The 25,638-nt window shown below is 33.4% G+C and overlaps 1 protein-coding gene across 1 annotated transcript in view; it reads right to left on the bottom strand.

The window, feature by feature from the left end:
• LOC149910958 (uncharacterized) overlaps window positions 1–25,225 on the bottom strand; it is a 69,729-nt gene extending 44,504 nt beyond the window's left edge. The window contains exon 1 of the mRNA XM_090101447.1: window positions 24,949–25,225. Coding sequence (XP_089957573.1) covers window positions 24,949–25,160 — 212 coding nt within the window. The 5' untranslated portion in view covers window positions 25,161–25,225. The remainder of the gene's footprint in view (window positions 1–24,948) is intronic.
• Between the last annotated feature and the right edge of the window lie 413 nt (window positions 25,226–25,638).

Below are 25,638 nucleotides of genomic sequence, written 5' to 3' on the forward strand. Positions count from 1 at the left end.
TCTTCGAGCTATTTTTAAAACATTGTTATAGTCTGTTACACATGTATTATACGGAACATTGCAGACATTTACAATTAATCCTACGCAACTCGTTAGTACGGCACTGAGAGTATGAACAATCAAAATGCGAAATCTATTGTTAAATCCCCTGTAATTCAGAAGCGCGCCCTACACGCCGAACGAATGTTATACAGATAATGTGAGGATATTGCAATTAATACCCTTTTGAACGTAGTATGGGCTTGTACAATGTACGTACATGGTTGTATCGCCAGACAATTTAAGCCGATTTTCAATAGAAAGAGTGACAATTGTTCACGTATGTAAGGGTAGAAATACCGAATACGCTACAAATATAACACCAAAATTGTTTTTGGGGAGCGCAATTAAACAGTTCGCTTACACACGTAGGAATATCAGTACTCAATCAACTGTAAGGAAAACATTATAGGATTTGAACGGGGTATTAGTGTTCTATTTCGTCATGCCGGGGCTGGGGGTTTCCTATAATCAAAGTTTTAGGTATTTTTAGAAAGTATTTACAACTTCACACTTTTAATACTTTAAATTCCTTCTTATTGATAGTTAAGACATCGTTTACGACCAAAAAATGTGATTAAATTAAGTAAACTGCGAAGACAAAGTTTATAATGTAGCTTATGTATTTAACGTTATTTGCGGATGCATAGTATTGCAATTTATTAATAGACACTGCGTGATGATGAAGAGGCATTCTACACTGTATGTGCTATTTTAAGGCCCATTTATCGCTCCTATTATTTTAACGGTGAGGCCTTACAATACAATTTCAACGAAATAATATGAGGTTGCACCTTTCCAAATATTCATCTTAAATGCATTTTCTCTAAAGTGCAGTGGACATAGATACTCTATCTACTTAATCTTGCACCACAATACATTCAAAGTCAAAAAATGGGTATTTCATCTTTGTTTCTATACAGTACACTTGTCCATTCTCAGTTCTATAAATTATCACGTAACAAGCGTAACAATCTGTAGATATCAGGTGCCCACATTGTGACGAGACTCACATAACCTTTGCTTGTGTGCGTGCCATTGTGCTAGTGTTTGTATAAATATATTATTCAGGCGTGTTGCTAACGCGAATATCTATTGTGTAAGGTCAGCTGTTATAACAATATGTTGTGAGTGTCTATGAACTATCGTATTCAACTACCATCAGTGTAGATACTAGGGAAATCCCGTGTCCTCTAGTGGGGTATGAAGTAGATGCATTATTCATATACAATATGTTTTATTGATCGGTTTTCTTTTAGGGACAAGTAGGTGATCAGCCTTCTATTTCCTGCCAGACGAAGACTTTTCTCGAACCCAGGACCCCTCAGTCAGTTCTGCGTTCACGCGTTATCCACTGTAACATGGAGGCGGTCGAGTGCGTACTAGGGACTACTAAAAATTTCAATTTTACTAATTGAGTGAACGGGATCAATTTAGAGCTTTTAGCTTTGTCTGATTTTGAGTGCATGTGATCCGATTTTGTGAAATTTTGTTTATTTTGAACCGTTCAATCAAAACTAATTTATGACCATGAGCCGAATCGATAGAAAGGGAATTCGATTCAGCTATTTAATGTAGTATGTAGAATATTATGCTATAACTAGACATTGTTGTTTACAAAGTTGGAGAACTATGTTGAAATCATATCCAATATGTGTAGGTATATTATAGTAACAAGATACTTTTATTACAAGGTATTTAAAAACGGTCAAATCATTACTTTAATCCGTCCACCTGTTTATTAAATTACAAAACAACGTTAATTTTAAAGGAAATATCTGTCTTCCAGTTCGTTTAAAACGTATCTCAATACAATACAATACCCGAAATTTTGTGGGTCATTACAACAGGATGGCGGTTCTACAGGGGTCTTAGTACGCAATGACAAAAAGAAAAATGATGATCAGAACGCTGATACCGGATACCTTAAGATACTGTAATATAAAATATTACAGTATCTTAAGATAAAATTTTATAGTATCTTCACCGTGTGTGACGCGCTTTAGGCTCTTAGCATTTATTATATCTACATTTTTTGGCAATCTTCTTTATAAAGCTTAAACTCAAACATATATTCAACTAGACTACTTCTAGAAGCACTTTTGAATAGTCACATTTCATAGAAATTATTTACAATCGGATTAAAACGCAGTCTATACAAAGTAGAGCAATACAAGAAACTCTATAATAGCTCTTTTATCATAATATTAGTTATATACATTATTTTATTAGGTATATGTACAAAGCTAAGATTATTATTGCACATTTCTATACTGAATTGATGTTTGTTTAGCGCCATCTAGCGGAATAATTAGCAGGAGCTTGATTGGGGCGAACCACTAATTGCAACGGTTCAACGACGATTCTAATAAACTGTATTCAATATGAGCTATACGTTAACTTTAAACAACATATTGTCTCCACTTTAAATACATAGTACTTATATTGTACATTGTAATAATTTCTAAAATAAAGATTAGATAAAATATAATTATTATGTTACTAGCGGTCCGCCCAGGCTTCGCCCGTGGTACATATTTACGTTTTCTCTACATAAAAACCATCCTCGTTCTTCAAGGAATATAATAAAAAAAGAATTATCGAAATCGGTTCAGACTTCAGCCGTTCTCGAGTTATGCGCTTACCAACACATTTTGCGATTCATTTTTATATATAAGAAGACTAGCGGTCCGCCCCGGCTTCGCCCGTGGTACATATGAAAAATAGATGTTGGCCGATTCTCAGACTTACCCGATATGCACAGAAAATTTCATGAGAATCGGTCCACCCGTTTCGGAGGAGTATACAGACTAACATTGTGACACGAGAATTTTATATACAATACTAGCGGTCCGCCCCGGCTTCGCCCGTGGTACATATGAAAAATAGATGTTGGCCGATTCAAACTCAAACTCAAACTCAAACTCAAACATTTATTTATTCAATTAGACTTCTTCTAGAAGCACTTTTGAAACGTCATTAAGTACATATTTTTAACATTTACCACCGATTCGGAAAGCAGTATCTACGGAGAAGAATCGGCAAGAAACTCCATAGTTGCTCTTTTTAATCATGTCAGATTTACAATTTTACAAATTACATATGTAATATCATAATATATTATCATAATATGCCAAAGAACTGTCCTGTGGTTTTTACGCGACAACCCTCCATGGGTTTTTATCTTCCATATATTCCTTAATACTGTAATAGGCTCTCTGGACAAGTACATTTTTTATATAAGTTTTAAATTTATAACTACTAAACTCTTTAATATTATGAGGAATTCTGTTGTAGAAGCGTATACCTTGGCCCATAAATGAATTTTTAACTTTAGCTAGCCGGAAAAATGGCATTTCAATTTTATTTCTGTTTCTTGTGCCATAACAATGTCTATCTCCTACTTTTGTGTGTAAGTAAGCGTTATTATGTACATATAAAATATTATTAAATATATACTGCGACGGTACAGTAAGGATACCAGTATTCTTAAAGAGATCTCTTAGTGAGTCTCGAGCACGCAAATTATATATAGAGCGTATGGCTCTTTTCTGTAATATAAATATAGTTTCTATATCTGCAGCCCTGCCCCATAGCAGAATTCCATAGGACATTATGCTATGAAAGTAGCTAAAGTAAACCAATCTAGCCGTTTCTTCATCGGTGAGATGCCTTATTCTTCTAACTGCATATGCAGCTGAGCTGAGCTTAGCAGCGGTGGTGGTAACATGAGCCCCCCATTGAAGCTTCTCATCTAATGTCAAACCAAGAAAAACAGTCGATTCCACAGGGTATAATACCTCCCCGTTTAAAATAATATTCCTTTTCACCTTTTTTACATTTGGGAGGATAAATTCTACACAATTTGTTTTTTTTGTATTTAATAGTAAATTATTAGCACTAAACCAATTGGATATGCGTAAAAGAGCAGAGTTTACTTCGTCAACATTTGTGTCATGTCTATCCACATTAAATATTAATGAGGTGTCATCTGCAAACAGTACTATTTCACACATATCCTGCAAATAATAAGGTAGGTCATTAATATACACTAAGAACAAAAACGGTCCTAAGATAGATCCCTGCGGAACACCTATGTTAATCGGCGCACCGCGAGATTTCTCTCCATTAACGACAACGGTTTGTACCCTGTTCTGAAGATATGAAGCTATGAGATCCTGAGCTAAACCTTTGATACCATAAAAATTTAGTTTCCGTAATAGAGTGGAATGTTCTACACAGTCGAAAGCCTTAGAAAGGTCGCAGAATATCCCCAAAGCATTCTTTGAATTTTCCCATGCTTTGTATATATGTGATAAAAGAGCTACTCCGGCATCAGTGGTAGAGCGCCCCTTTGTGAAACCATACTGTTTGGCGTGCAGTAAACCATTTGATGCAAAATGACTATTTAATTGGTTTAAAATTAGTTTCTCGAAGACTTTGCTCAAAGTTGGTAATATGGAAATTGGCCTATAGTTATTACTGTCTTCTTGGTCACCACTTTTAAATAAAGGAATAACTTTGCTAAACTTTAGTAAATCAGGGAATATACCACAGTCGCAACACCGATTAAATATAAACGCTAGTTGATTGGCAATGTTTTCTATGATATTATTTACTAAATTTACAGACATACCCCAGAGATCACATGTTTTTTTTAAATTTAACGTTTTAAAAGTTTTAACAATTTTATCAGCAGTCACGTGTCGCAATTCAAATAATTTGTTACACTCAGCAACGTGATCCCTCAATAAAGACTCTGCAAGCGCTGAAGACGAATTTAAATTCTTAGTTAAACTAGCAGGGACACTACTAAAGAAATCTTCAAAAGCAAGCGCAACATCAGCACTTTTGTCAATGACCCTACCAGAATTGACAAGTTTTTATGGTACTATCGTTTGATCGGATTTTGCCCAATTCACCATTAATAATTGTCCAAACCGTTTTAACTTTATTGTCTGAGTTGCGTATTTTGTCTCTGATATACAAACTCTTGGCAGTGAAACAAACTTTTTTAAATGTTTTTGAATAATTTCTAACATAACTAAGAAATGACAAGTCTTTGTTATATTGTTTCATACCATATAACTCGTAAAGAACGTTCCTGCATCTGTGTATACTAGGAGTTGCCCATTGGCTGAATGGTAAATCCTTGGTAATAGTTAAAGATTTAATTTTAAATATTTTTTCATATTCACTATGAATGAACTTAAAAAGATTTGTAAACATTTCACAAGGATTTTTATGAAAGGATTGATTATTCAGGTCAGGTAGTTTATTATCAATATTATTTCTAAATGTATGAATGCCTTTTCTAGTTATTGGCCTAACATTAATTCTTTTAAATGTAGGTATGCAATCCCATTCAAAAACTACTTTCTATTCTCGGATTCTCAGACTTACCCGATATGCACAGAAAATTTCATGAGAATCGGTCCACCCGTTTCGGAGGAGTATGCAGACTAACATTGTGACACGAGAATTTTATATATATAAAAGCTTTATAAAAGATGTTATAGTGTATTCTAGTAAATTCCTACTGAATAGAAATTTGGCATTAAAATTCGTGTAATATTCAATTTGACACGCTCCCACGTTTGTTTAGCTTGCAATGGTTTTAGAAATAAACGGTCATGTTGTTAGATGGTTCGTTGATAGCCGATTGTTGTTGTGTACACATTACAATGGAATTTAACAATTTATTAGGATTAAAAGCAATAAGATTGTGTTAATTTTTCAACAGACTTATACAAAGGGAGGTATGAAATCGACTCTATTTTTTTTGGTTTATTAGCACAGATATTTCGATTGGGTGAAACGATTATGATGGTTCTTTTTTTTTAAGTGAAAACTTCTTTAGAGGCGTTGGGTATAAAATCTTAAACTCGCGTCAGGACACGTGACCCTGATCGAAAAAGCGTAAGACGGATGGATATCAAACATGCTCAACGTTAATAATCAAGTTTTCACTTCTGCCGGCACTCCCGGAGTGCAACCCGTCTTTTTTTCTTTGAAAGACTTCCGGTTGGTGCTATTTAAATTTTGCCCAGTTTGAAAATATGAATGCGGTTTAGTTTTCTATTACCTACCTATTTGATCATACGTCGTTTTAGGCCTTACGTTAGGTTTAAATCCATAGTATTAAATGTATAATTTTATCACGTTTTTAGTAATTAATGTGACGATTTTATCCTTAACATTTTCACTGACTATGCAGCATATGCATTTGACGAATCAATATCTGCTACGAGATGGTTCTTAGATTACGAGAACAATCACCCTCCGGTATCCTACGCTTGATTTATATACGTATGAAGTTTGATGTGATGTGATTCATAATAATGCTATAGAGACAGGATATTAATTGCCAACCAGAGGGAGCTGCAACTGGATATTCGATATCTTACAATCTCAAAAGGCAATATATGATACAAAGCTTTGATATGCTGGGTATTCTGGGGCTAGTTAGTGGATAGTTACAGAAGAACTTACTATAAAAATTGAGGTTGACTATAATAATTCTCAGTTATATGGATAATTTTAAAGTGAAACTTTTATTACATCGTCTCAAACTTTTTGGTCTGTGTAGCGCATGTCGCGTGTATCGCGGCTGCCGAGTAGATATCTACTCGGCAGCCGACCGTCACGCGACATGCGCTACACAAAGCAGTGTTTGGAACCGTTCGAACAGTTTCACTTTTACCGTGGTTTCATAAAACCACACAACATTTTTTTAATAGTATGATACAATTCATTATTTTGAACATTAACGTTTATAGAGTGGGTTAGTAAAAAATACTTTAAATACTTGGACGGATATTGAAAATAGCCGATTGTAAAGCACTGAACAAAATTTCATGAAATTTAGTATGGAGATATTTTGATACCCGAGAAAGGACATAGACTACTTTTTATCCCGGGAAAATGACGCAATCCCGGAAATCCCACGGGAACGGAAACTATGCGGGTTTTTCTTTGACTGCGCGGGCGAAAACCTAGTTAGATATTATACAGGGTGTCCCAAAAAGTAGTGATGAACGGAAGCTGGGAGGTAGAGGACCTAGAGAGCTATCCGAATCACCCCCATGTATGTTATGCGATTTTTCGTATTTTCGGAGTTATGACATTTTTTTCAATTTTTCATCTATCGCTGAGTACGATGAGATTTTTATTTATGGTGACGTGACTTATTGCGCTAGATGCTTGATTTTTTTTTGTGTGGTAAGCTGAAAGATAGGCCAATTCAGTATGGTAACATTTACTATCGTTAGATCTTCGAATGGAATAAAAAAAGAATTAAATGCCAAGAAAGATAAAATTACCCAGTATGTTCACAACTTCAAGGGCCCATAAAAAAATAAAATCACATAAAAAAAGTTTTCCATTTGGCTTTTAAAAACTCGCTCTATCTATCAGGTAGCTACCCTAAAAATTTCATTTTATTATTCAGAAGGCTTCAATCGAAAAATTGAAATCTAAATGTGGTAAGTGCAAAAATTTTATTAACATGATGATCATTAAAACCAAATTAAAACCCATAAATAGGTGTTTAATTACCAGAAATTTTTAAAATAACCCCGCTGTTGCTCAATGCAAGTGCGACATCACCGTAAAAAGTTGTCTTTTAAATGTCTGAATGCCCTTTTATCATTTTTAATGGTTTCTTCTGCTACTATGAATTTCCGGGTTATTTCGTCCAAATTGTAGCATTCTCTCAAGTAGCCGAGGTCTTTTTAGTATCCCCATTGAAACAAATCAATGGGGCTTAGGTCGAGGGACCGTGCAGGCCAGGCTTTAAGGCAGGCGTCACCAGCGCATGCGCAGGCTGCAACGACCAATCCATCTTTCAGGGTATCTTTGCCCTTTAGCCTGGCCTCGACGGTCCCCGGACATAAACCCTATTGATTTTTTTCCGTGGGGATACTACAAAGACGAGAGACTGCCACAATTTGAACGAAATAACCTGGAAATTCATAGTAGCAGAAGAAACCATTAAAAATGATAAAAGGGCATTCAGACATTTAAAAGACAACTTTTTACGGTGATGTCGCACTTGCACTGAGCAATAGCGGGGTCATTTTAAAAATTTCTGGTAATTAAACACCTTGTTATTGGTTTTAATTTGTTTTTATTAATCATCATGTTAATTCAATTTTTGCACTTACCTCATTTAGATTTCAATTTTTCGATTGAAGCCTTCTGAATAATAAAATGAAATTTTCAGGGTAGCTACCTGATAGATAGAGCAAGTTTTTAAAAGCCAAATGGAAAACTTTTTTTATGTGATTTTATTTTTTTACAGGCCCTTGAAGTGGAGAACATACTGGGTAATTTTATCTTTCTTGGCATTTTAATTCTTTTTTTTATTCCATTCAAAGATCTAACGATAGTAAATGTTACCATACTGAATTGGCCTATCTTTCAGCTTAGCACACAAAAAAAATCAAGCACCTTCCGCAATAATTGACGTCACCATGAGTGAAAATATCACCGTACTCGGCGATAGGTGAAAAATTGAAAAAAACGTCATAACTCCGAAAATACGAAAAATCGCATAACATACATGGGGGTGATTCGGATAGCCCTTTAGGTCCTCTACCTCCCAGCTTCCGTTCATCACTACTTTTTGGGACACCCTGTATATTAGAAAATTTAACTTGAATTTTTCTTATGTCACTGTTGTGACAACACTGTCCTTTGTCTGTGGTTCTATTTCTTCTTGTAGGTACGCGGTGTGTAGTGTGTAAAGGCATTAGGCAATGTGCTTCTAGAAACAATATAAATAAGTTTAAGTAATCGCTGTTTTCATTTAAACCCATAACTTAATTCGCGCATCCGTATCGCTAAGTACCGACCAAACGTACATCATTTGTTTATAGCAATAAAATATTATTATTAAAGAAGGGCACGTGAAGCGAAAAGTGAAAAGCCATTTACAGTGAAATAATTGCCATTCATTATAAGGTGACTATAAGTGCTAAATATTATCTATAATATGTTACATGCAAATTTTCCGCGATAAATGCTTAGCGCTTGTAAATCAGAGTACCTACCTACATAATAAACATTACGTAATTTCTTTTTTAATTGGATAATAGGTATAGAAATAAACTATTTTATTTTGAAGCCTACCATTTTGAAAACTTGTTAAGAGTTGGCAGAGATGTGTGGCCTAGGTTTAAAAACATTTTTAGTGTAGTGAATAAAAAATATGCTTAGCTATATCAAATTCAATGAATGAATAACATTTATATTTTCAATACTATTGCAAATAATCATCAAAGTAGATATTATTACTATGCATCATATGCATTAAGTTTCCATCTACAACCTTAACAGTATAAAAGTGACATAAAATGAAAATTATATACGTTATGTGACATCCGATCTTTTTTATTATTATTTTTTGTATTTATTGTCCTATCACGCTTTCATATTCTGAATGGACCTTAGCCTGCAGAAATATGATGACATGATATTTACATAGAGATAGCGAACACCTCTAAAGGGTAATTGGTAATAAATGCAACCCAGTTATAATTAATCAAAAAATAATTACCTAACTTCACTAAAGGCAATTAAATTAAATGAATAATTATAATTAATCTGTCCACAATGTCAAGTATTAATTACATATATGATGGAAACGAAAACATTCCTACTTGATTCCAATGTTGTTTTGAAATAAACACAGTGATAATCACAAGACTATAAAACATGCGATAATTAATGTTTAGAAGACCTTTATCGATTTGTGGAGACATCATGACGCCTTAGTCTATTTTAGAAATTATCTCTTCCATACAATGTTACGGGGCCGGAGGTACGAGCCATATAAAATTTAATAAATGGTCGATCGAATTGAAAACACAAATATAACGACGTAAAATATACACGTGTGAAATATCTTTCGATGTCCGTGGATCGTTTCATAAAATTCTTTCTAGAACAATCGGGAATGCAAAATTTGGTTAATTATGATAAGCTTTAGTTTATGTTAAACCCATAGACTTATCAAATGTCATATATACAATAGAGCATAGAATACTCTGAAAGAGTTCACGACTATATGCACTGAAACTGAATATCTACCCGTGCAAAACCACGCTCTTTCATGCGAACATCAAATCTACAGTTACTCAGCCATAGTCCAATTTCATATTGGATTCCTACAACGTAAAACGTAACGTAAAAAAGAACTATCTTCAATACATTTTACATATTGCGATTTGTATTTATTATACTAATAAAGATATAATTTATAACATGCAAATAAACTAAAACTAAGAACAACTGGCGGTGATCGCTTCAAAGTAATTTCTTCAAACAAACTTGGCACAAGAAAGGAATTAAAGGGATGGATGAATTAAATTTATATGCCACTCATTATACAAATTTGAGTCGATCATTACAATGATACAAATTAAATTAAATTTTATTCTCTCTTGCTAAAGTAAAAGAGAGCAACATTTCATTTTCAGTATTACTAAGGGAAACTTCATTATTGAATGTAACCAGATATCTCGGGCTACAGTATCAGAATAAATAATATGTATATTGTAGTATGGAAAATTAATTTCGTTGATCTGGATTTTATTAAAGCTTTTATTATACTCGATCGACATAACGACAATAATGTTGCGCTTAAATAATTTAAAACAATAATTGGGATTGATTATGTTGAGTCTTTCATAAAATAAAATTAATACGCAACTTATTCAACGCATTCTAATAGAAGCAAATTAAATGATCAAAGCGTCACACGGTCGATATTGAAAAAGGCACAAAAGTTTTTATAACATAAAGCAAATACTCATACACTCAAATGTATAAAATAGAAGCAAGCAACGCTTTTAAATGATTTGCTCCATGTGTACTCTGCATGCTAGCCAAAGCTTTGATGGTATTTTTGTTTACCTTTCTTTATGATACAAATGTATCGGATATTTATTTACTCCATACAGAACTGTGATTGATTGGTTATTCCGAATATCCGATTTAGTATTTAGTTGTCATTTTATTTATTTGGATTGTAAAATGTACAGTTATCGATTTTTGTGCTTTTCCTTTCTAGTCTGTTTTAATAGATTTTTTTATGGTTTATCTTTATGCTATTGAAAAGAACTGTTTTTTCTTTAATTTCGTACTCTATCTCAACTCAACATAGAAATCATTGTTTGACAGACAGATGTCGTCTTGTTCACTACAATTAACAAAGTTAATTATTCATAACCCTATAGTCATAAATCATTACCCCTAAAACCAAGAAGCTTATATCTAATACACTGGAGATTTCAGTATGAACCAAGTATGAACATTAACTTGTAACGTGACGTTGAATGACGCCTGTATGGTTTTTTATCCCTTTCACACCTAGGTAGTTGGTTAGTATAACTAAACTTCATGAATAATGTAGAATTAAAAAATCTACTGATATATTAGGGAAAATATATTCAGTGTTTTTGGAAAGTTTCGCTATTACATCATAATAATTAATTCTGTTTATTTTTAAAGCGAGTGTTAAATATTTTTTCCAGGCGTTACATCTGAAAATCTTTCCCATGCTTGCATTACACAAAACCCTTCAAACCAATCCATCCAAATACCCAAACCTTAAACCTCTTCACAACCCCTTTGTTGAAATGTATGATGTTGAGCAATACGCGACGTGGCACCTACACAATATATGCACATTCCGCATGCTCGATTTACTGTCAAATAATAATTGAGTCTCCGCCCACCCGTTACTAAGCTGCAACGAAGCAAATTTGTGAAAGCAAGAGACTATTGACAAATACAGATAACCTCGCGAATATGTAAGCTCTGCGTCGCCTTTGCCCCGATAAACAAAAACATAATAATACCATACACCGGTCAAAAGGTCAAAGATACACGTGCTCTTGTAATTAAGATACACTAAGCTCGTTTATATTTTTTTTCGCACAACATAATTAGGAATAGTACTTAGTATAATGCACCAACGTAAAGAGCGCCGGTGTGATGCCAAAACTAAATATAGCGTGCCATTCGCCATTAAAATCTATTACAGCGACTGATCGCCAAGTTGCATTATAGAATGAGGTGTAAAAACTTTCGCTGAAGAGAAATGTGTATGATAATATTATTTAATGTTACGGAATTGGAACATTCTAGAATAGCAAACATCTTTGGAATCATCTAGATGTTATGATACTCACAGAATATAGGTGGTGAATCACAAGAGTGCGTTGGCCTGCTGATAAAAATAACTAAATGTCTAACTAATTTTACCTTAGTTAACTCTCAGTAATTGCTGGAATCAACAAGAACGGTTGTTTTTCAAGTAAATTTCCAAAAAACCCTTTTGTCATGAACATAATAGGTTTTGTTGGAATATCGAGAAGGTCGTGGGTGGGATTCAATGGATTTTTGGTAAACGTTTGTTTTCATATGCGATAATTATTTCACTCATTAAAATTTTCCAATTGAAGTATAAACACATAATATACCTGCATATAATATCTTTGCTTTATTAAAAGTAAATAATGAATATATAACAATTATCTCCTAAGCAAAATCTAGTTCTTATATGATATCTAATATTCTATCTGGACACATGAACAATGAACAGATTTCTATAGGTATTTGCAATTTCATAGACTCTGATCAAACATCTGGATTGACGTGTGACGTAGTATGTTAGTATTGAATAACACACCTCAATAACAGCCCCTTAGGTCCTGAACAAAGGATAGGCCTAGACAAGCCTTGCGGCAAATGTGAACCAATTTCTAGGGAGTTCAACATGTATACATGTTATCATAAATATGTTTATCTTAAGGAACAATGAAGACTTTAAATATTGTGGCAAGTTAAAACCAAAACGAACACACACGGACTCGAATAATGTCGTTAATTTACGGTGTGAATTCATGGCACTAATGTGGAGCCACCATAACATACCTACCATGTGAATATTCATCTATAGCGTGAACCACAACATTATTCATTGAAAAAGAAAAATGACGCCACAGTGCCACCAATTTCCAAAAAAAATAAATCTCGTCTTCCAATTAAAGGTTGTACTTAAAATTATGCTCGTGTAATTTATAAGCCTAATCGAGTGACCATTGTTTTTGAAAAATGTTCTTATGTTCAAAATGGAATACTACTGGGTTATAATCCCAATAGACGTCAGTTCGAACTGCCAACACCTGGTAACCCTGCCATTTTTTATTTTATATTCTTGAATGAAATGTCCTTAACACCATCGAAAAAGGTTTTTTTTATATATTTATAAACCATTCACATTCTAAATGTTATTTTAATGCGTCAACATGTTTTATAATAATGTTTATTCAATACATATTTAATCGTTCATAATCTTTGTTAAATGAAACAAAAACCACTTATTGGTGGTGAAACATTGAAATATTTAATAATTGAAAGACACACCAATTAACCTTTTAATGTAAATTGTTATACGCTTAAAGCATCTCTGCCAATTAAAATAAACGTTAATTATAAATGATATGTTCAATATACGTATATGCTCTAAGTTTTATGGGAGTTGGGTTTTATTAATAAGCGACTTATCCTTTTAAATCCAGAGTTAGGAATTTGTTTAAAAATTTATAAAATAAAGATGATTTTTTTTAAATCTGGGGTTGACTTCGGTTTTCTATATTATACCTTATCACCAATATTTAATTAAAAAAAAAATAATGACAGCATCACCATAATAAAGTCATAATTTTTTTGTTTTGATTAATTAAATATTGGTGATAACCACCATAAAATTATGTATTACAGTCAGTCGACGATCATCAAATAAAAGAGCAAAGGTATGTATTCATGCAATTAAACACCGTAACCAAACATTCACAAGCATATAATTAACCATTAAAACTTTTTTTTTCGCACAAAACGTTTTAATGAAAGAACTTCTCTTGCAAAGCCATTATAATCAATTCATAATATTTTTACTTGCGTAAAATCAATACAGCGTTTGCAACGGCATAATTGTAACATGTAATACATATTTATTTCACAACATAAGGATCAAGCGAAATGAAGTAGAAATTATTTTTTTTAATTTCTAGTAAATTATTTTCTTATTTTCCAACACGGTTCTTTACCTCTAGATGCGCTCTTATAGCGTAGAGCCTACCCTAAAAGAGCGCATCTGTCTACCCGGTAGGCTACACATTTTTATAGAATGACAGGTTAACATGATGTCTTATGGCTTATGGCGCTAGATAACCTATATAGGGCAGGTTTCCACACCGGAATAATACTGTTATAAGAAATCCTGGTATGGTGGCAGAAATTAGACACAATATGTTTATTTGCAAAACCTCAAACCAGTAAAACATACCACTGCCACATTAAATGTTAGCTTTTGTATGCATTTTATCAAAGAACCACATCATATTCGCATGTATTATTTGCAACAAAAAAACAACTAACTGGATGGATTTAATTCGAGTTTATTGATATTATAATTTCATTAATATTTCAATAATTCTGCAATCTGAGAATATCGATAAATTCGAAGTAAAAATAAGTTTTATCGTTTTCTCAAACAAATTAAAAGTCACGCTTAATTATTGTTGGTGCTGATTTTATAGTTGAAAAAGAAATAATATTTCTATAGAATTGAATGTAAATTTTACTTTATTATATAAATATTTTTCGTTATCTTATAATATTATAGAATTATTAAGTTAATACCTCACTCACTGCCTATAGACTCCTTAGTAACCATTTACAAAATAGTTTAGAGTAAATTTAAATACTAAGCAATCTATATTCTTACAAGTCAAACCGTGGTATGCAATATGCAAAGGTCATATCATAAAGTGCTTCGAATATAGAACTGTCTTCATGTCTTATACTTTGTCTTAATCCAGCTTAAAATGGAGCGACCAAGTTCAAGAATATAAATATTACCAGCCACAGATTTTAGATTTGAACATTCATAGTTTATTTCGAGTGAGATAATGGACTCGTCTAGTTTGACACATATTATGTTCATATCAGCTGTCTTAGGACTTAACGAAAATATCTAGACGACCAGACAGCTAAAAATATGTGAACTTGTGTACCAAGCGACCTGAATTTGATGTGATAAAAATCTGAACTGTATACTAGTTTGAACCTTTGACATCGTTCACAAAAGGATGCGTCAACGTCTGGATTATGTCTGGCGTGTGCGAAGATTTTATCTCCTGTATCGAGGTGAATTTTTAACTGCATAGGTAGGTTGTAACGGCTTTTCTATGAGTCTTTCGCTGGTAGAAAGTAGCTTGTATATAATTTTGTTTGAGACATTCTTTTGTAGAGTAGATAAAGTATTATGTGCTTATAGGTACCTACTCTTCTTATATGTATTGAAGAACAATTTCTGCGTTTATTTACACTTACTACATTAAGGTTATCCTGAATGAACACTCTGCTTACAAAAATCAACGTTTCTATTAGGACTATATACCTATTCATGTTTCATATGTTACATACAAACAATACATTCGTAATTTGTGAGATTTCCGCGAAAGTTCATAATATTATTGTGATTCTCCAAGGAGACCTTGCCATAATATGATTACCTAGTACATTTACTTGCCATCAATTAATTATAGAGACGCAGACCTAGGCCCACGCAGTATTCAGGCTTACGATGAAAATTACAAGTAACAGGATTGGAAGCCAATGAAATATCCCGTTACTTTGAAATCAAAATGTTTTCAATGGACTAAATGATAGATTTTTAGAATTAATTAACGATCACGTTATCTTGTTATGTCTATACAAAATCACAAGAATTTGTTGATGGAAATAAAAAAAATATATTAAAGTTATTTATTCAGCTGTAAGTCTGTTTAAATTTGAATAATATTATTAAGAACTATGCACTAGTAGAAACATGTCAATAAATCGGAAATAAAAACAGGGTTTACAGGGTTTACGAATGCACGCGAAAATACAGCTATAGCTAGCTACAGATAGGACATATTATCCAAATGCTAACATTATAACAGAGGTCGTGGATTCGATTCCCACCCGGGGCACATATTTGTGTGATAAACATAGATGTTTGCCCTGTGTCTGGGTGTTAATTATCTATATAAGTATTTATTTAAATTTATATATGTATGTTTATCAGCCGTCTGGTTTCCATAACACAAGCGTAAAGCTTAGTATGGGATCAGATCGTACCGTGTGTGAAAATTGTCCTAAAATATAAAAAAAAATATTTAAAAATTTAATTATTGTTTGTTTACTACGATTAGAATAAAAAAAACTAATCAACCGGTTTTTTTACTCTCAACATTTAAAAGCTTAATCCGACTTAAATAGGCCATATTTTTCATCTCGTGTTGAATTAAATAATTAAAGATTTTATTGATGTAGTTTCAAAATGACGTGCGAAAATAACATAAGTACATATGTTTATCTATGCATAACTATTATATTCAAATATGATTGGTTGAAACGAAAGATACTAAGCTATAAATGATGCCTTTGAGTGCTGAGTGCAAAGTGGTGGTTAAGTTAAGAAGCTCATTAATGTATAAGATAAATTTACACTTGAAGTAAATTTGTAGTTCCATTTTAACTTTTTAATCATAATTCTATAAGTAAATATGCATAGGTGTAAAGATAACAGATATAGTCTTTGTTTATTGAAAAGATTTACCATACATTTTGATAGAGACAGACAAAATATGTAAAATATATTCGGTTTCCTCGAGGCACGGCTATATATTGATTAAATTGTAAAATTATGAAATTTAAGCATTTTGTTATTTAATATAAAAGCCTAACTTCAGATTTATGATACTATACTACTAGAGTAATCAGTCATTGGCCTAATGTCTAAATTGTGAATAGGTACGCATTAAGCAAATATATGTTACAGACATAGAGCTATGTAAACGGACATTTAGATAGCTATTTCATATTAATTAAACTGAGGGATAATAAAGCATAGTGTATCATCAATTATCGATAGGTACATTAATATGCTTTCACGGAACGAGCTGTAGCGAAAACACACATAGGGATGTCATTTAGACTAAGTCAATATATTATGTAGACGAGGGCACTTAATAATTTTACCCATAAGGTTGTTATTACTAATTCGTATTATTAGAATTGAAACTATTTTAACTATACTATTTTATGTTCTAGAGAGAACATGCAACTAAGTTTAAAATTATTAATTAAATTCTAAAATTAATATAATGACGTTCGAATAATATGATGACGTTCCATACAGAAACTCCTAGTTTTGGATAAACTACGATATATGTAAGGTTTTTATCCTCCAATGAATTTCAAAGACCCAAAACTTTCCTCAAACCCGGTTTGTGGCAAACCTATTGCATACTTATTTCAAAACTTCTGCAAGACCAATAGTGAAGTCGCAATACGTTATTTTAAACCTGGCAATTGCAGCCGTGAACTTGATACTAACTCCATAAACTAAGTTGTCTCAAAGCTTAACATTTACTTAAAGAGACAGACATATATTGAGATCATCAATATTAGATAACTTCTCATAAATAGATACAGCGTTATTTACCTTGTTGTTATCGGTAACAATTCTAGAAATTTCCTTGGTCTTTGGACCCATGTTACATTGAATTCACTCAGAGAAATTACTTTCTACAATATAGTTCATATATTATATAAAAAAATAAATAATAAAATCTTTATTTACCAAAAAAATTTAAATATTTCATCATTACAGGAGACCCAAACTAGGCTGTTGCCTGTATCTTGGGTATCAAAACGGTGTACAGGTTTCTAGATATGTCGAGTTATACCTTAACTATAATAAAATTTAAAATATAAAAGATAAGTAAATTTGGCGATATGTCTCTAAGTGGATTACTATGTGTGTGTGTGTATTTGTGTGTGTGTGTAAATGTATTATGTATGCGAGTGAGTAAGTTTGGGTGTGAGAGTATTTGTGATTCTGTGCGGATACGTGAGTGAGTGATGTGATTCTGTGCGGATACGTGAGTGTTATGTAAGCGGGTGAGTAAGTTTGTGTGAGAAAGTATTTGTGATTCTGGGCGGATACGTGAGTGAGATCAATAAGTTAATTGTACATTTTAGACCAGATCTTCGGTGTCGCTGTACGTCAATTCATGGAGCCAGGTTTTAATTATTTTCTTACATTTATGCGTGGTGTAATTCTTCAGTGATTTTGCCTTACAGACATTGTTGTAGGTGTGAATGAGTGAATATGATGGGCTTCGTCTGGCTATTTTTGAATTGTATGCTGGGAGTGGGATTCGGAAAGTTCTTTTTCTTGTTAGTTCTTTGTAATCGGGGCGCGAAGCTACAGATTTATGGGTTAGGCAGACTGCTGATAATATGTATAATTGACGAACACGTAGTACATTAAACTCCCGATATAGTTCGTTAGTAGGGAATCTATAAGGTTTTTTTAGCGTCACTTTGATCAGTGCACGTTGCGCTCTCTCCAACTGCAGAATGTGAGATTTGGCGGCACATCCCCAAACCGAGATGCTGTAGTTTAATACCGATTGACACAGAGATGTGTATACTTGTCTTAAAATATTAAGAGGGGTACAGTTACGAAGTTTCTTCATTATGAAGATGAGTTTTCTAGTTTTTAATGATACCTCTGCTATATGTTGTTTATAGTTTAAATTACTGTCTAAAGTCACTCCTAAATACTTGATAGAGGTAGTGGCCTCAATATGATTACAATTGCATGTTGGATAGATGATTTTGTCGCTAGTGCAAGAATGAATTTTGATAGACTGATTTGGCGAAAGTTTGGTGTGTGCAGATTTTTTAAAGGACAAGTATTTAGTTTTTTGGAGATTTAAAGTGAGTAGGTTTTTATTGAGAGCTTCTACAATAGTTAATAATCCAGATTCTGCAATCTTGTGTGTGTTTTCCCAATTTGTACCATGAAAGATAATGGCAGTGTCGTCAGCGTAAGCTATTAAGTGGGAGTTTTTTATTGACAATTTTAGTATGTCATTGATGTAAATAATAAAAAGGGTTGGACCGAGAACGCTTCCCTGAGGAACGCCGAATTCTATTTTTAGTTCGGAGCTAAGCTTTTTGTCAATTTTAATACATTGCCTGCGGTCAGTTAAATAGCTCCTGAACCAATTTAATGAGGTGTCTCTAATACCAATTGACTCTAGTTTCTTTACAAGTAATCCGAGAGATATTGTGTCGAATGCTTTAGCTAGGTCTAAGAAGACGCCAATGCAACAGTTTCCGTTTTCTAAGTGTGAAGATATGGTGTTGGAAAGCAAAGAAATTGCATGTTCAGTAGATTTATTTTTTCTGAATCCAAATTGGTTGTCTGAAATGAGTTGAAATTTATCTAGGTATGAAGTCAGTCTGTAGTTCACGATTTTTTCCAGACCTTTTCCGAGAATACTTAATAAGGCTATAGGTCTGTAGTTTTCCGGGTGATTTTTTATTCCACTTTTATAAATTGGTATTACAACTGCTGTTTTCCAGCAGTTTGGAAACACTCCCGATTCTAAGCTTAAATTGTATATGTATGTAAGAGGATTGATGATTTCAAGAAGAATGGCTTTTATCGTTTGGACTGTGAGATTATCTATACCAGGAGAGCTATCATTATTCATACTGATTATAACTTTACGTACTTCTGTTTCGTCGTTTGGGGGGAGGAAGAAGGATTGCGAAGCAGAGTTACTTATTTCATAGGATTTTATTAAAGCTTCTTGAGATGTGTTTAGTTTATTGAGGATTTTGTCAGATAGAGTTTTCCCGTCTGAAGTAAAATATTTATTACAATTGTGAAGGGAGCTGTTAACGTCACTATTAATTTTGAGGAGTTCGATCGGAGAGTTCGACTGATTTGTAGTTTGGCTTATATTTTTGATGGTTTTCCATAGCATTTTTGTGTTAGATTTATTTTGTTCTATAAGATTACTATTGTACTGTATTTTGACATTTCGGAGGACTTTATTGCAGAAGTTTCTGTATCTTTTAAATATGTGTTGACGGAGTAGATCGTTAGGAAAAAGCTTGGAATCTTTGTGTAGTTTATCTCGATGTCTTATGCAACGAATTAAGCCAGGTGTGATCCAAGGCTTAAGATTTGTGAATTTGCGACTTATTACCACTTTTACCGAGTACTTTTCTATGCTTTTAGATAATATTTCATAAAAAGACGAGGATGCCTCATTAACTTGAGCGGAATAGACAGTTTCTTTCCAGTTAATAGATTTAAGTGTGTTTATAAGAGCGTCAATTTCAATTTTCATTCGCCATCGAGGTTCTTTTTGAAGTTGCTTTGTCTTCACAACTTGAGCTATAACAATATCGTGATCAGTAATACTGGATTGACATATTGAGCCATAAATTTTTCCAGACGCCTTGATAAAAATGTGATCGAGACACGTTTCGCCGCGTGTAGGTTTAGTAATAGTAGGAAGTAAACAGTGAGATGACATGATACATAAGTAATCTATGGATTGCTGAGTTGTTGGGTTGCAAATGTCGATATTAAGATCTCCAGCCACCACAGCTATGGGTTTATTGCTAAAGGTTTGGAGTAGAGTATCTAACGAAGAAAGGAAAGAATTGTTAACTGGAGGGAGGGGGGCGGTAAATTCCAACTAGTGAAATATTTTGATTTATATTTAGTTTTAAACTATCTGCATTTGCAAGTGAGGAATGTTCGATAACTGAATTGTGGCAATCTTTAACGAAAATAACTACGCCACCGGATTTATTTATCTGGTTTGAAGATCGGAATGAATTGTACCCAGGTAAACTATCAATTATGATATTTTCACATAACCAGCATTCAGTTAAAATAATAGCATCGAAATTATTATGAAACCTACTTAAGTTTGAAGCAAAGTCATCAAAATTTCGTTGTAAGCTTCTAATATTTAATGATAATACCGTATATGTAATTTTGAGGAGTTCGATCGGAGAGTTCGACTGATTTGTAGTTTGGCTTATATTTTTGATGGTTTTCCATAGCATTTTTGTGTTAGATTTATTTTGTTCTATAAGATTACTATTGTACTGTATTTTGACATTTCGGAGGACTTTATTGCAGAAGTTTCTGTATCTTTTAAATATGTGTTGACGGAGTAGATCGTTAGGAAAAAGCTTGGAATCTTTGTGTAGTTTATCTCGATGTCTTATGCAACGAATTAAGCCAGGTGTGATCCAAGGCTTAAGATTTGTGAATTTGCGACTTATTACCACTTTTACCGAGTACTTTTCTATGCTTTTAGATAATATTTCATAAAAAGACGAGGATGCCTCATTAACTTGAGCGGAATAGACAGTTTCCTTCCAGTTAATAGATTTAAGTGTGTTTATAAGAGCGTCAATTTCAATTTTCATTCGCCATCGAGGTTCTTTTTGAAGTTGCTTTGTCTTCACAACTTGAGCTATAACAATATCGTGATCAGTAATACTGGATTGACATATTGAGCCATAAATTTTTCCAGACGCCTTGATAAAAATGTGATCGAGACACGTTTCGCCGCGTGTAGGTTTAGTAATAGTAGGAAGTAAACAGTGAGATGACATGATACATAAGTAATCTATGGATTGCTGAGTTGTTGGGTTGCAAATGTCGATATTAAGATCTCCAGCCACCACAGCTATGGGTTTATTGCTAAAGGTTTGGAGTAGAGTATCTAACGAAGAAAGGAAAGAATTGTTAACTGGAGGGAGGGGGGCGGTAAATTCCAACTAGTGAAATATTTTGATTTATATTTAGTTTTAAACTATCTGCATTTGCAAGTGAGGAATGTTCGATAACTGAATTGTGGCAATCTTTAACGAAAATAACTACGCCACCGGATTTATTTATCTGGTTTGAAGATCGGAATGAATTGTACCCAGGTAAACTATCAATTATGATATTTTCACATAACCAGCATTCAGTTAAAATAATAGCATCGAAATTATTATGAAACCTACTTAAGTTTGAAGCAAAGTCATCAAAATTTCGTTGTAAGCTTCTAATATTTAATGATAATACCGTATATGTAGATATAATGTAGATTGGAAATTAACAGTTTATCTTATTGAACATAATTTTTTGATCTATATACAGGCAAAGTCGAAGTTTAAAACTTGATATTTAGTACAAAAGATTTTTTTATTATGAACAAATATTAACATCAGGCTATTCTCAATTCAATTTGCATCGCGTCAATTTTCCAATCCTCGAAAATTTAAAATTGAAAAGGGCTTAAAGCTTGCCATGCATTTGCTTGATAAATCGATAAGTTTTAGATTTCCGCTAATTGCAATGGACAGCCTTCTTTTTCGGGTGGCTATTTGGATTAACATTGCTACGAATAAAGCGCATGGTAAAACGTATTAAAAGGAAATGTATTACAGAGGTGAGAGGTATTTGTAAGCACCACTAATGATACTCTGATGGGTATTAATGTTTATATTGGAGTGTAAGCAAAGATAGAAGTGTTTTATAAAACGAATTATCGACTTTTTACAATGATAAATGCCTGTCTTAAAAAATTGTATTCCATCAACGTTATACATTGTAAATAATTAAATAAAAATTAGTCTTACAACTGGATGATGAAATAGCCTGATGTCATAATTAGAAGCCTCTCGCATGCTGTTTACAAGTACAGTTTGTTCCTATGTCATTCTGCTTGCTTTACTTCATTTACAAGTGTTTACGTGCAAGTTTACATCTAGTTGTGCATTCCGATGAGATAATAATTATGCTCGTGTAAAATTGATTACATTCATGTCTTTTGGGACTTGTTTGGATTGCTATGTCATTTCCGTATTATCATATTATCGAATAACTACATTACAACGAACACGAACACGAACACGAACACGAACACGATAAATGTACGTATATTATTTCGTTTATGGTACAGTGGTACAGTTATTGCCAGAATGTGTATGTATTTTTACGAGCCATTAAGCGTAGATTTTTTGAATTACATCACAGAAATTGATGAAGTTTCAAGCTTACGCATAAACACCTACGTCACTTAATTAAATAGGCATTTTTTGCTTTTACGTCACATTATTTTAACATGATATTTCTATATCGTCAGCTCTACAGTTTTCATAAGAGAATAAATGAGATGCCGTTGCCTAGCAAAAATTTAATATTTTATACCTAGATTAAGTAATGAAATAATTCCTCCCGCGCTATCTCAACTCTCAAGAAGTGCAAGATATTTAATATATAAACTGAAATATGTATTTAATGAACAAGAACAAAATTTACTGTTGATTTGACGATCCTAAATTTATCCAGAGTGACTTATTGTATTTAATAGAAATCTCTTATAAACTATTTATGAGCCGGCGTTTATAATAAATTTTACAAAATTTCGTTTTCAACATCTCCATCGAGCTTACTAGAACGATACCCCGTTACGCGTTTCTAACAAGCTCTCAATACCTTTTACGTGAAATTCTATTTTCACAAAAAATAGCTCGCATCGGCCGAACACCCTGTAAATCCCCACCCACTCCCCCTAGAAATGCAGATCAAATTCACATCCAATAATTGTTAACAGGCTTGTTTGGATTAGCAACTAGTAAATCGGATGCAGGATACAAATTGCCAGTCTTAATATTGGAAATTGCTCGTTCAATATCCGTGGTTGTTTAGACGATACCGAAAAACGAACTATCTTAATCCGGCGTGGAACATTCAAGTATTTTGATATAAATTGTATACAGGGTGTTTTAATAATAATTGACTTAATATTTAGGAATAAAATTCTAGTTTTTTTACCAACCAAATAAATCGCGGATTAATTGGGTAGTGCCAGTCTTTTGGAAAAAAAGAACATTTAAAATTAAAATACATAAACCAAAACCCTATTTTTTTCCTTTTTTATGGTTCTAGTTTTCTCTGTAGTTAGGGTAAACAGAATAGAAAGGTATCTACCATTTTTGTATTATTTTTTTTTTATGCAAAACGGATGCCTCTAGTTCTAAGAATTCTAGTTCGAACTAGGTACCTACTAATGTTGAATGTAAATAAACTTTATAAGTAATTAGCTTTATTTTTATTAGACTTAATTGGCAAAAAATAATAATGCTTGCAACGTAAGCGCGATAATTATTATCAATGCAAATTATAGTCATAAACCACATTGTTATTCAGCATGCGAACCAAATACACAATCAAATAAAAACAACACAATTCTATTTCGCTTTTTATATTATGCATGAACAATCATTACCAAATTATTAATTAAACAGTACACAATTGCAGATAACACCACTATAAACAATAATTATGTAATAGAAATCCAAAATCTCATTGAAATTCCTCTGTCGCGCTGTATCAATACACAATCATTTGCATTTGCATATAATATGACTCCACTCTCAATTAAGTGCAGTACCAATTACAAAAATGCACCACCAATTTGCAAACACTCAAATGATAGCGACAATTGTACGCAACGCTAGTACGTATGCAGTATACATTACCAACGGTAGATTGATAAAATTGACAGGCGTATCGAAATGTTAAAATGCAAAACTATCAAAACAGTCCGCGCATTACCATTTAAACATTAAAACCTATTTCCTGAACAGCAACAGGTGTATCGACTATCAGAAGATTGATAGGAAAAGGTGTAGTGGCCGAAGCGTGTAGGTACTTGGGCATAAAGCCTAGCCTATCGACTTGAAACAATGTAATCGAAGTAGGTAATCAGTGCAATCGAATGCAACCAATAGTTTTAGACGACCTAAGCATCATCATATTACGTATAGCGATAACTGGCGCGCAAAGTTGACACCTCACATTTATCTCCAGGGTCAATTTGTTTGATAGCGCAAGTTATCAATATTTCTAATATAAAATTTCGCCTAAAGACTAAACAATGTTGCATTATGCTAGCGTGGACATACCCTTTGGGCACCATTTGTTCGTATTGGCATGGTGGTTTCGCGATCGGCGGCGACAGAAGCAGGGTGAGAGTCGGCGGCGGCGCGTAGGGGTCCTGCGTCGGAGACGGCGCGCACTCCGCCGGCACCTTCTGTATCTTGTCCTCGTAGTACGGGTACGGGTACGAGTCGTATCGATCAGCGTACTCGCGATCAAATACCGACCAATCCGACATCGTCAGCACAATATCAGTGACCGTAGTTTATTGCGCAGCGTTGCACACGTGCACCGCCGGTCGCATCGCGCGCGCACTGACTCGGTTCCAATCCGCCCGCTCCTCTAAACATTACTTTATAAACAACGGCAAATCCTTTATCTATTTACTTGCAATTTTGCTGCTTCATAACTACTCATCTCGATTAGATGCCATGGCTCGAATTTTCCAAAGCTAAGCTAATATCTAACGTTCCTGGAAGAATGCCTGCAGTTTCAAATGGTCATCTATTGGCCGGCGACCATCATTCGCAATCTCGATTTAGTATTACGGAATTTATATTGGAAATAGTTGAAACATTGTCATTGTCTAATTACTTCATAGAAGATCACATTGGGCATCGCTCTATAAAATAAGATGTGTTATGTTCTAACCGACTCGATCCCACTCTATAATACGTGTAGTAAGGATAAATATTTGTTGTAGAGCAAGGATACGC

This window comes from Colias eurytheme, chromosome 1 (assembly GCF_061535395.1).
Source record: "Colias eurytheme isolate Ceu_HAF_F1 chromosome 1, ilColEury1 Martin Lab GWU primary, whole genome shotgun sequence".
NCBI lineage: Eukaryota > Metazoa > Arthropoda > Insecta > Lepidoptera > Pieridae > Colias > Colias eurytheme.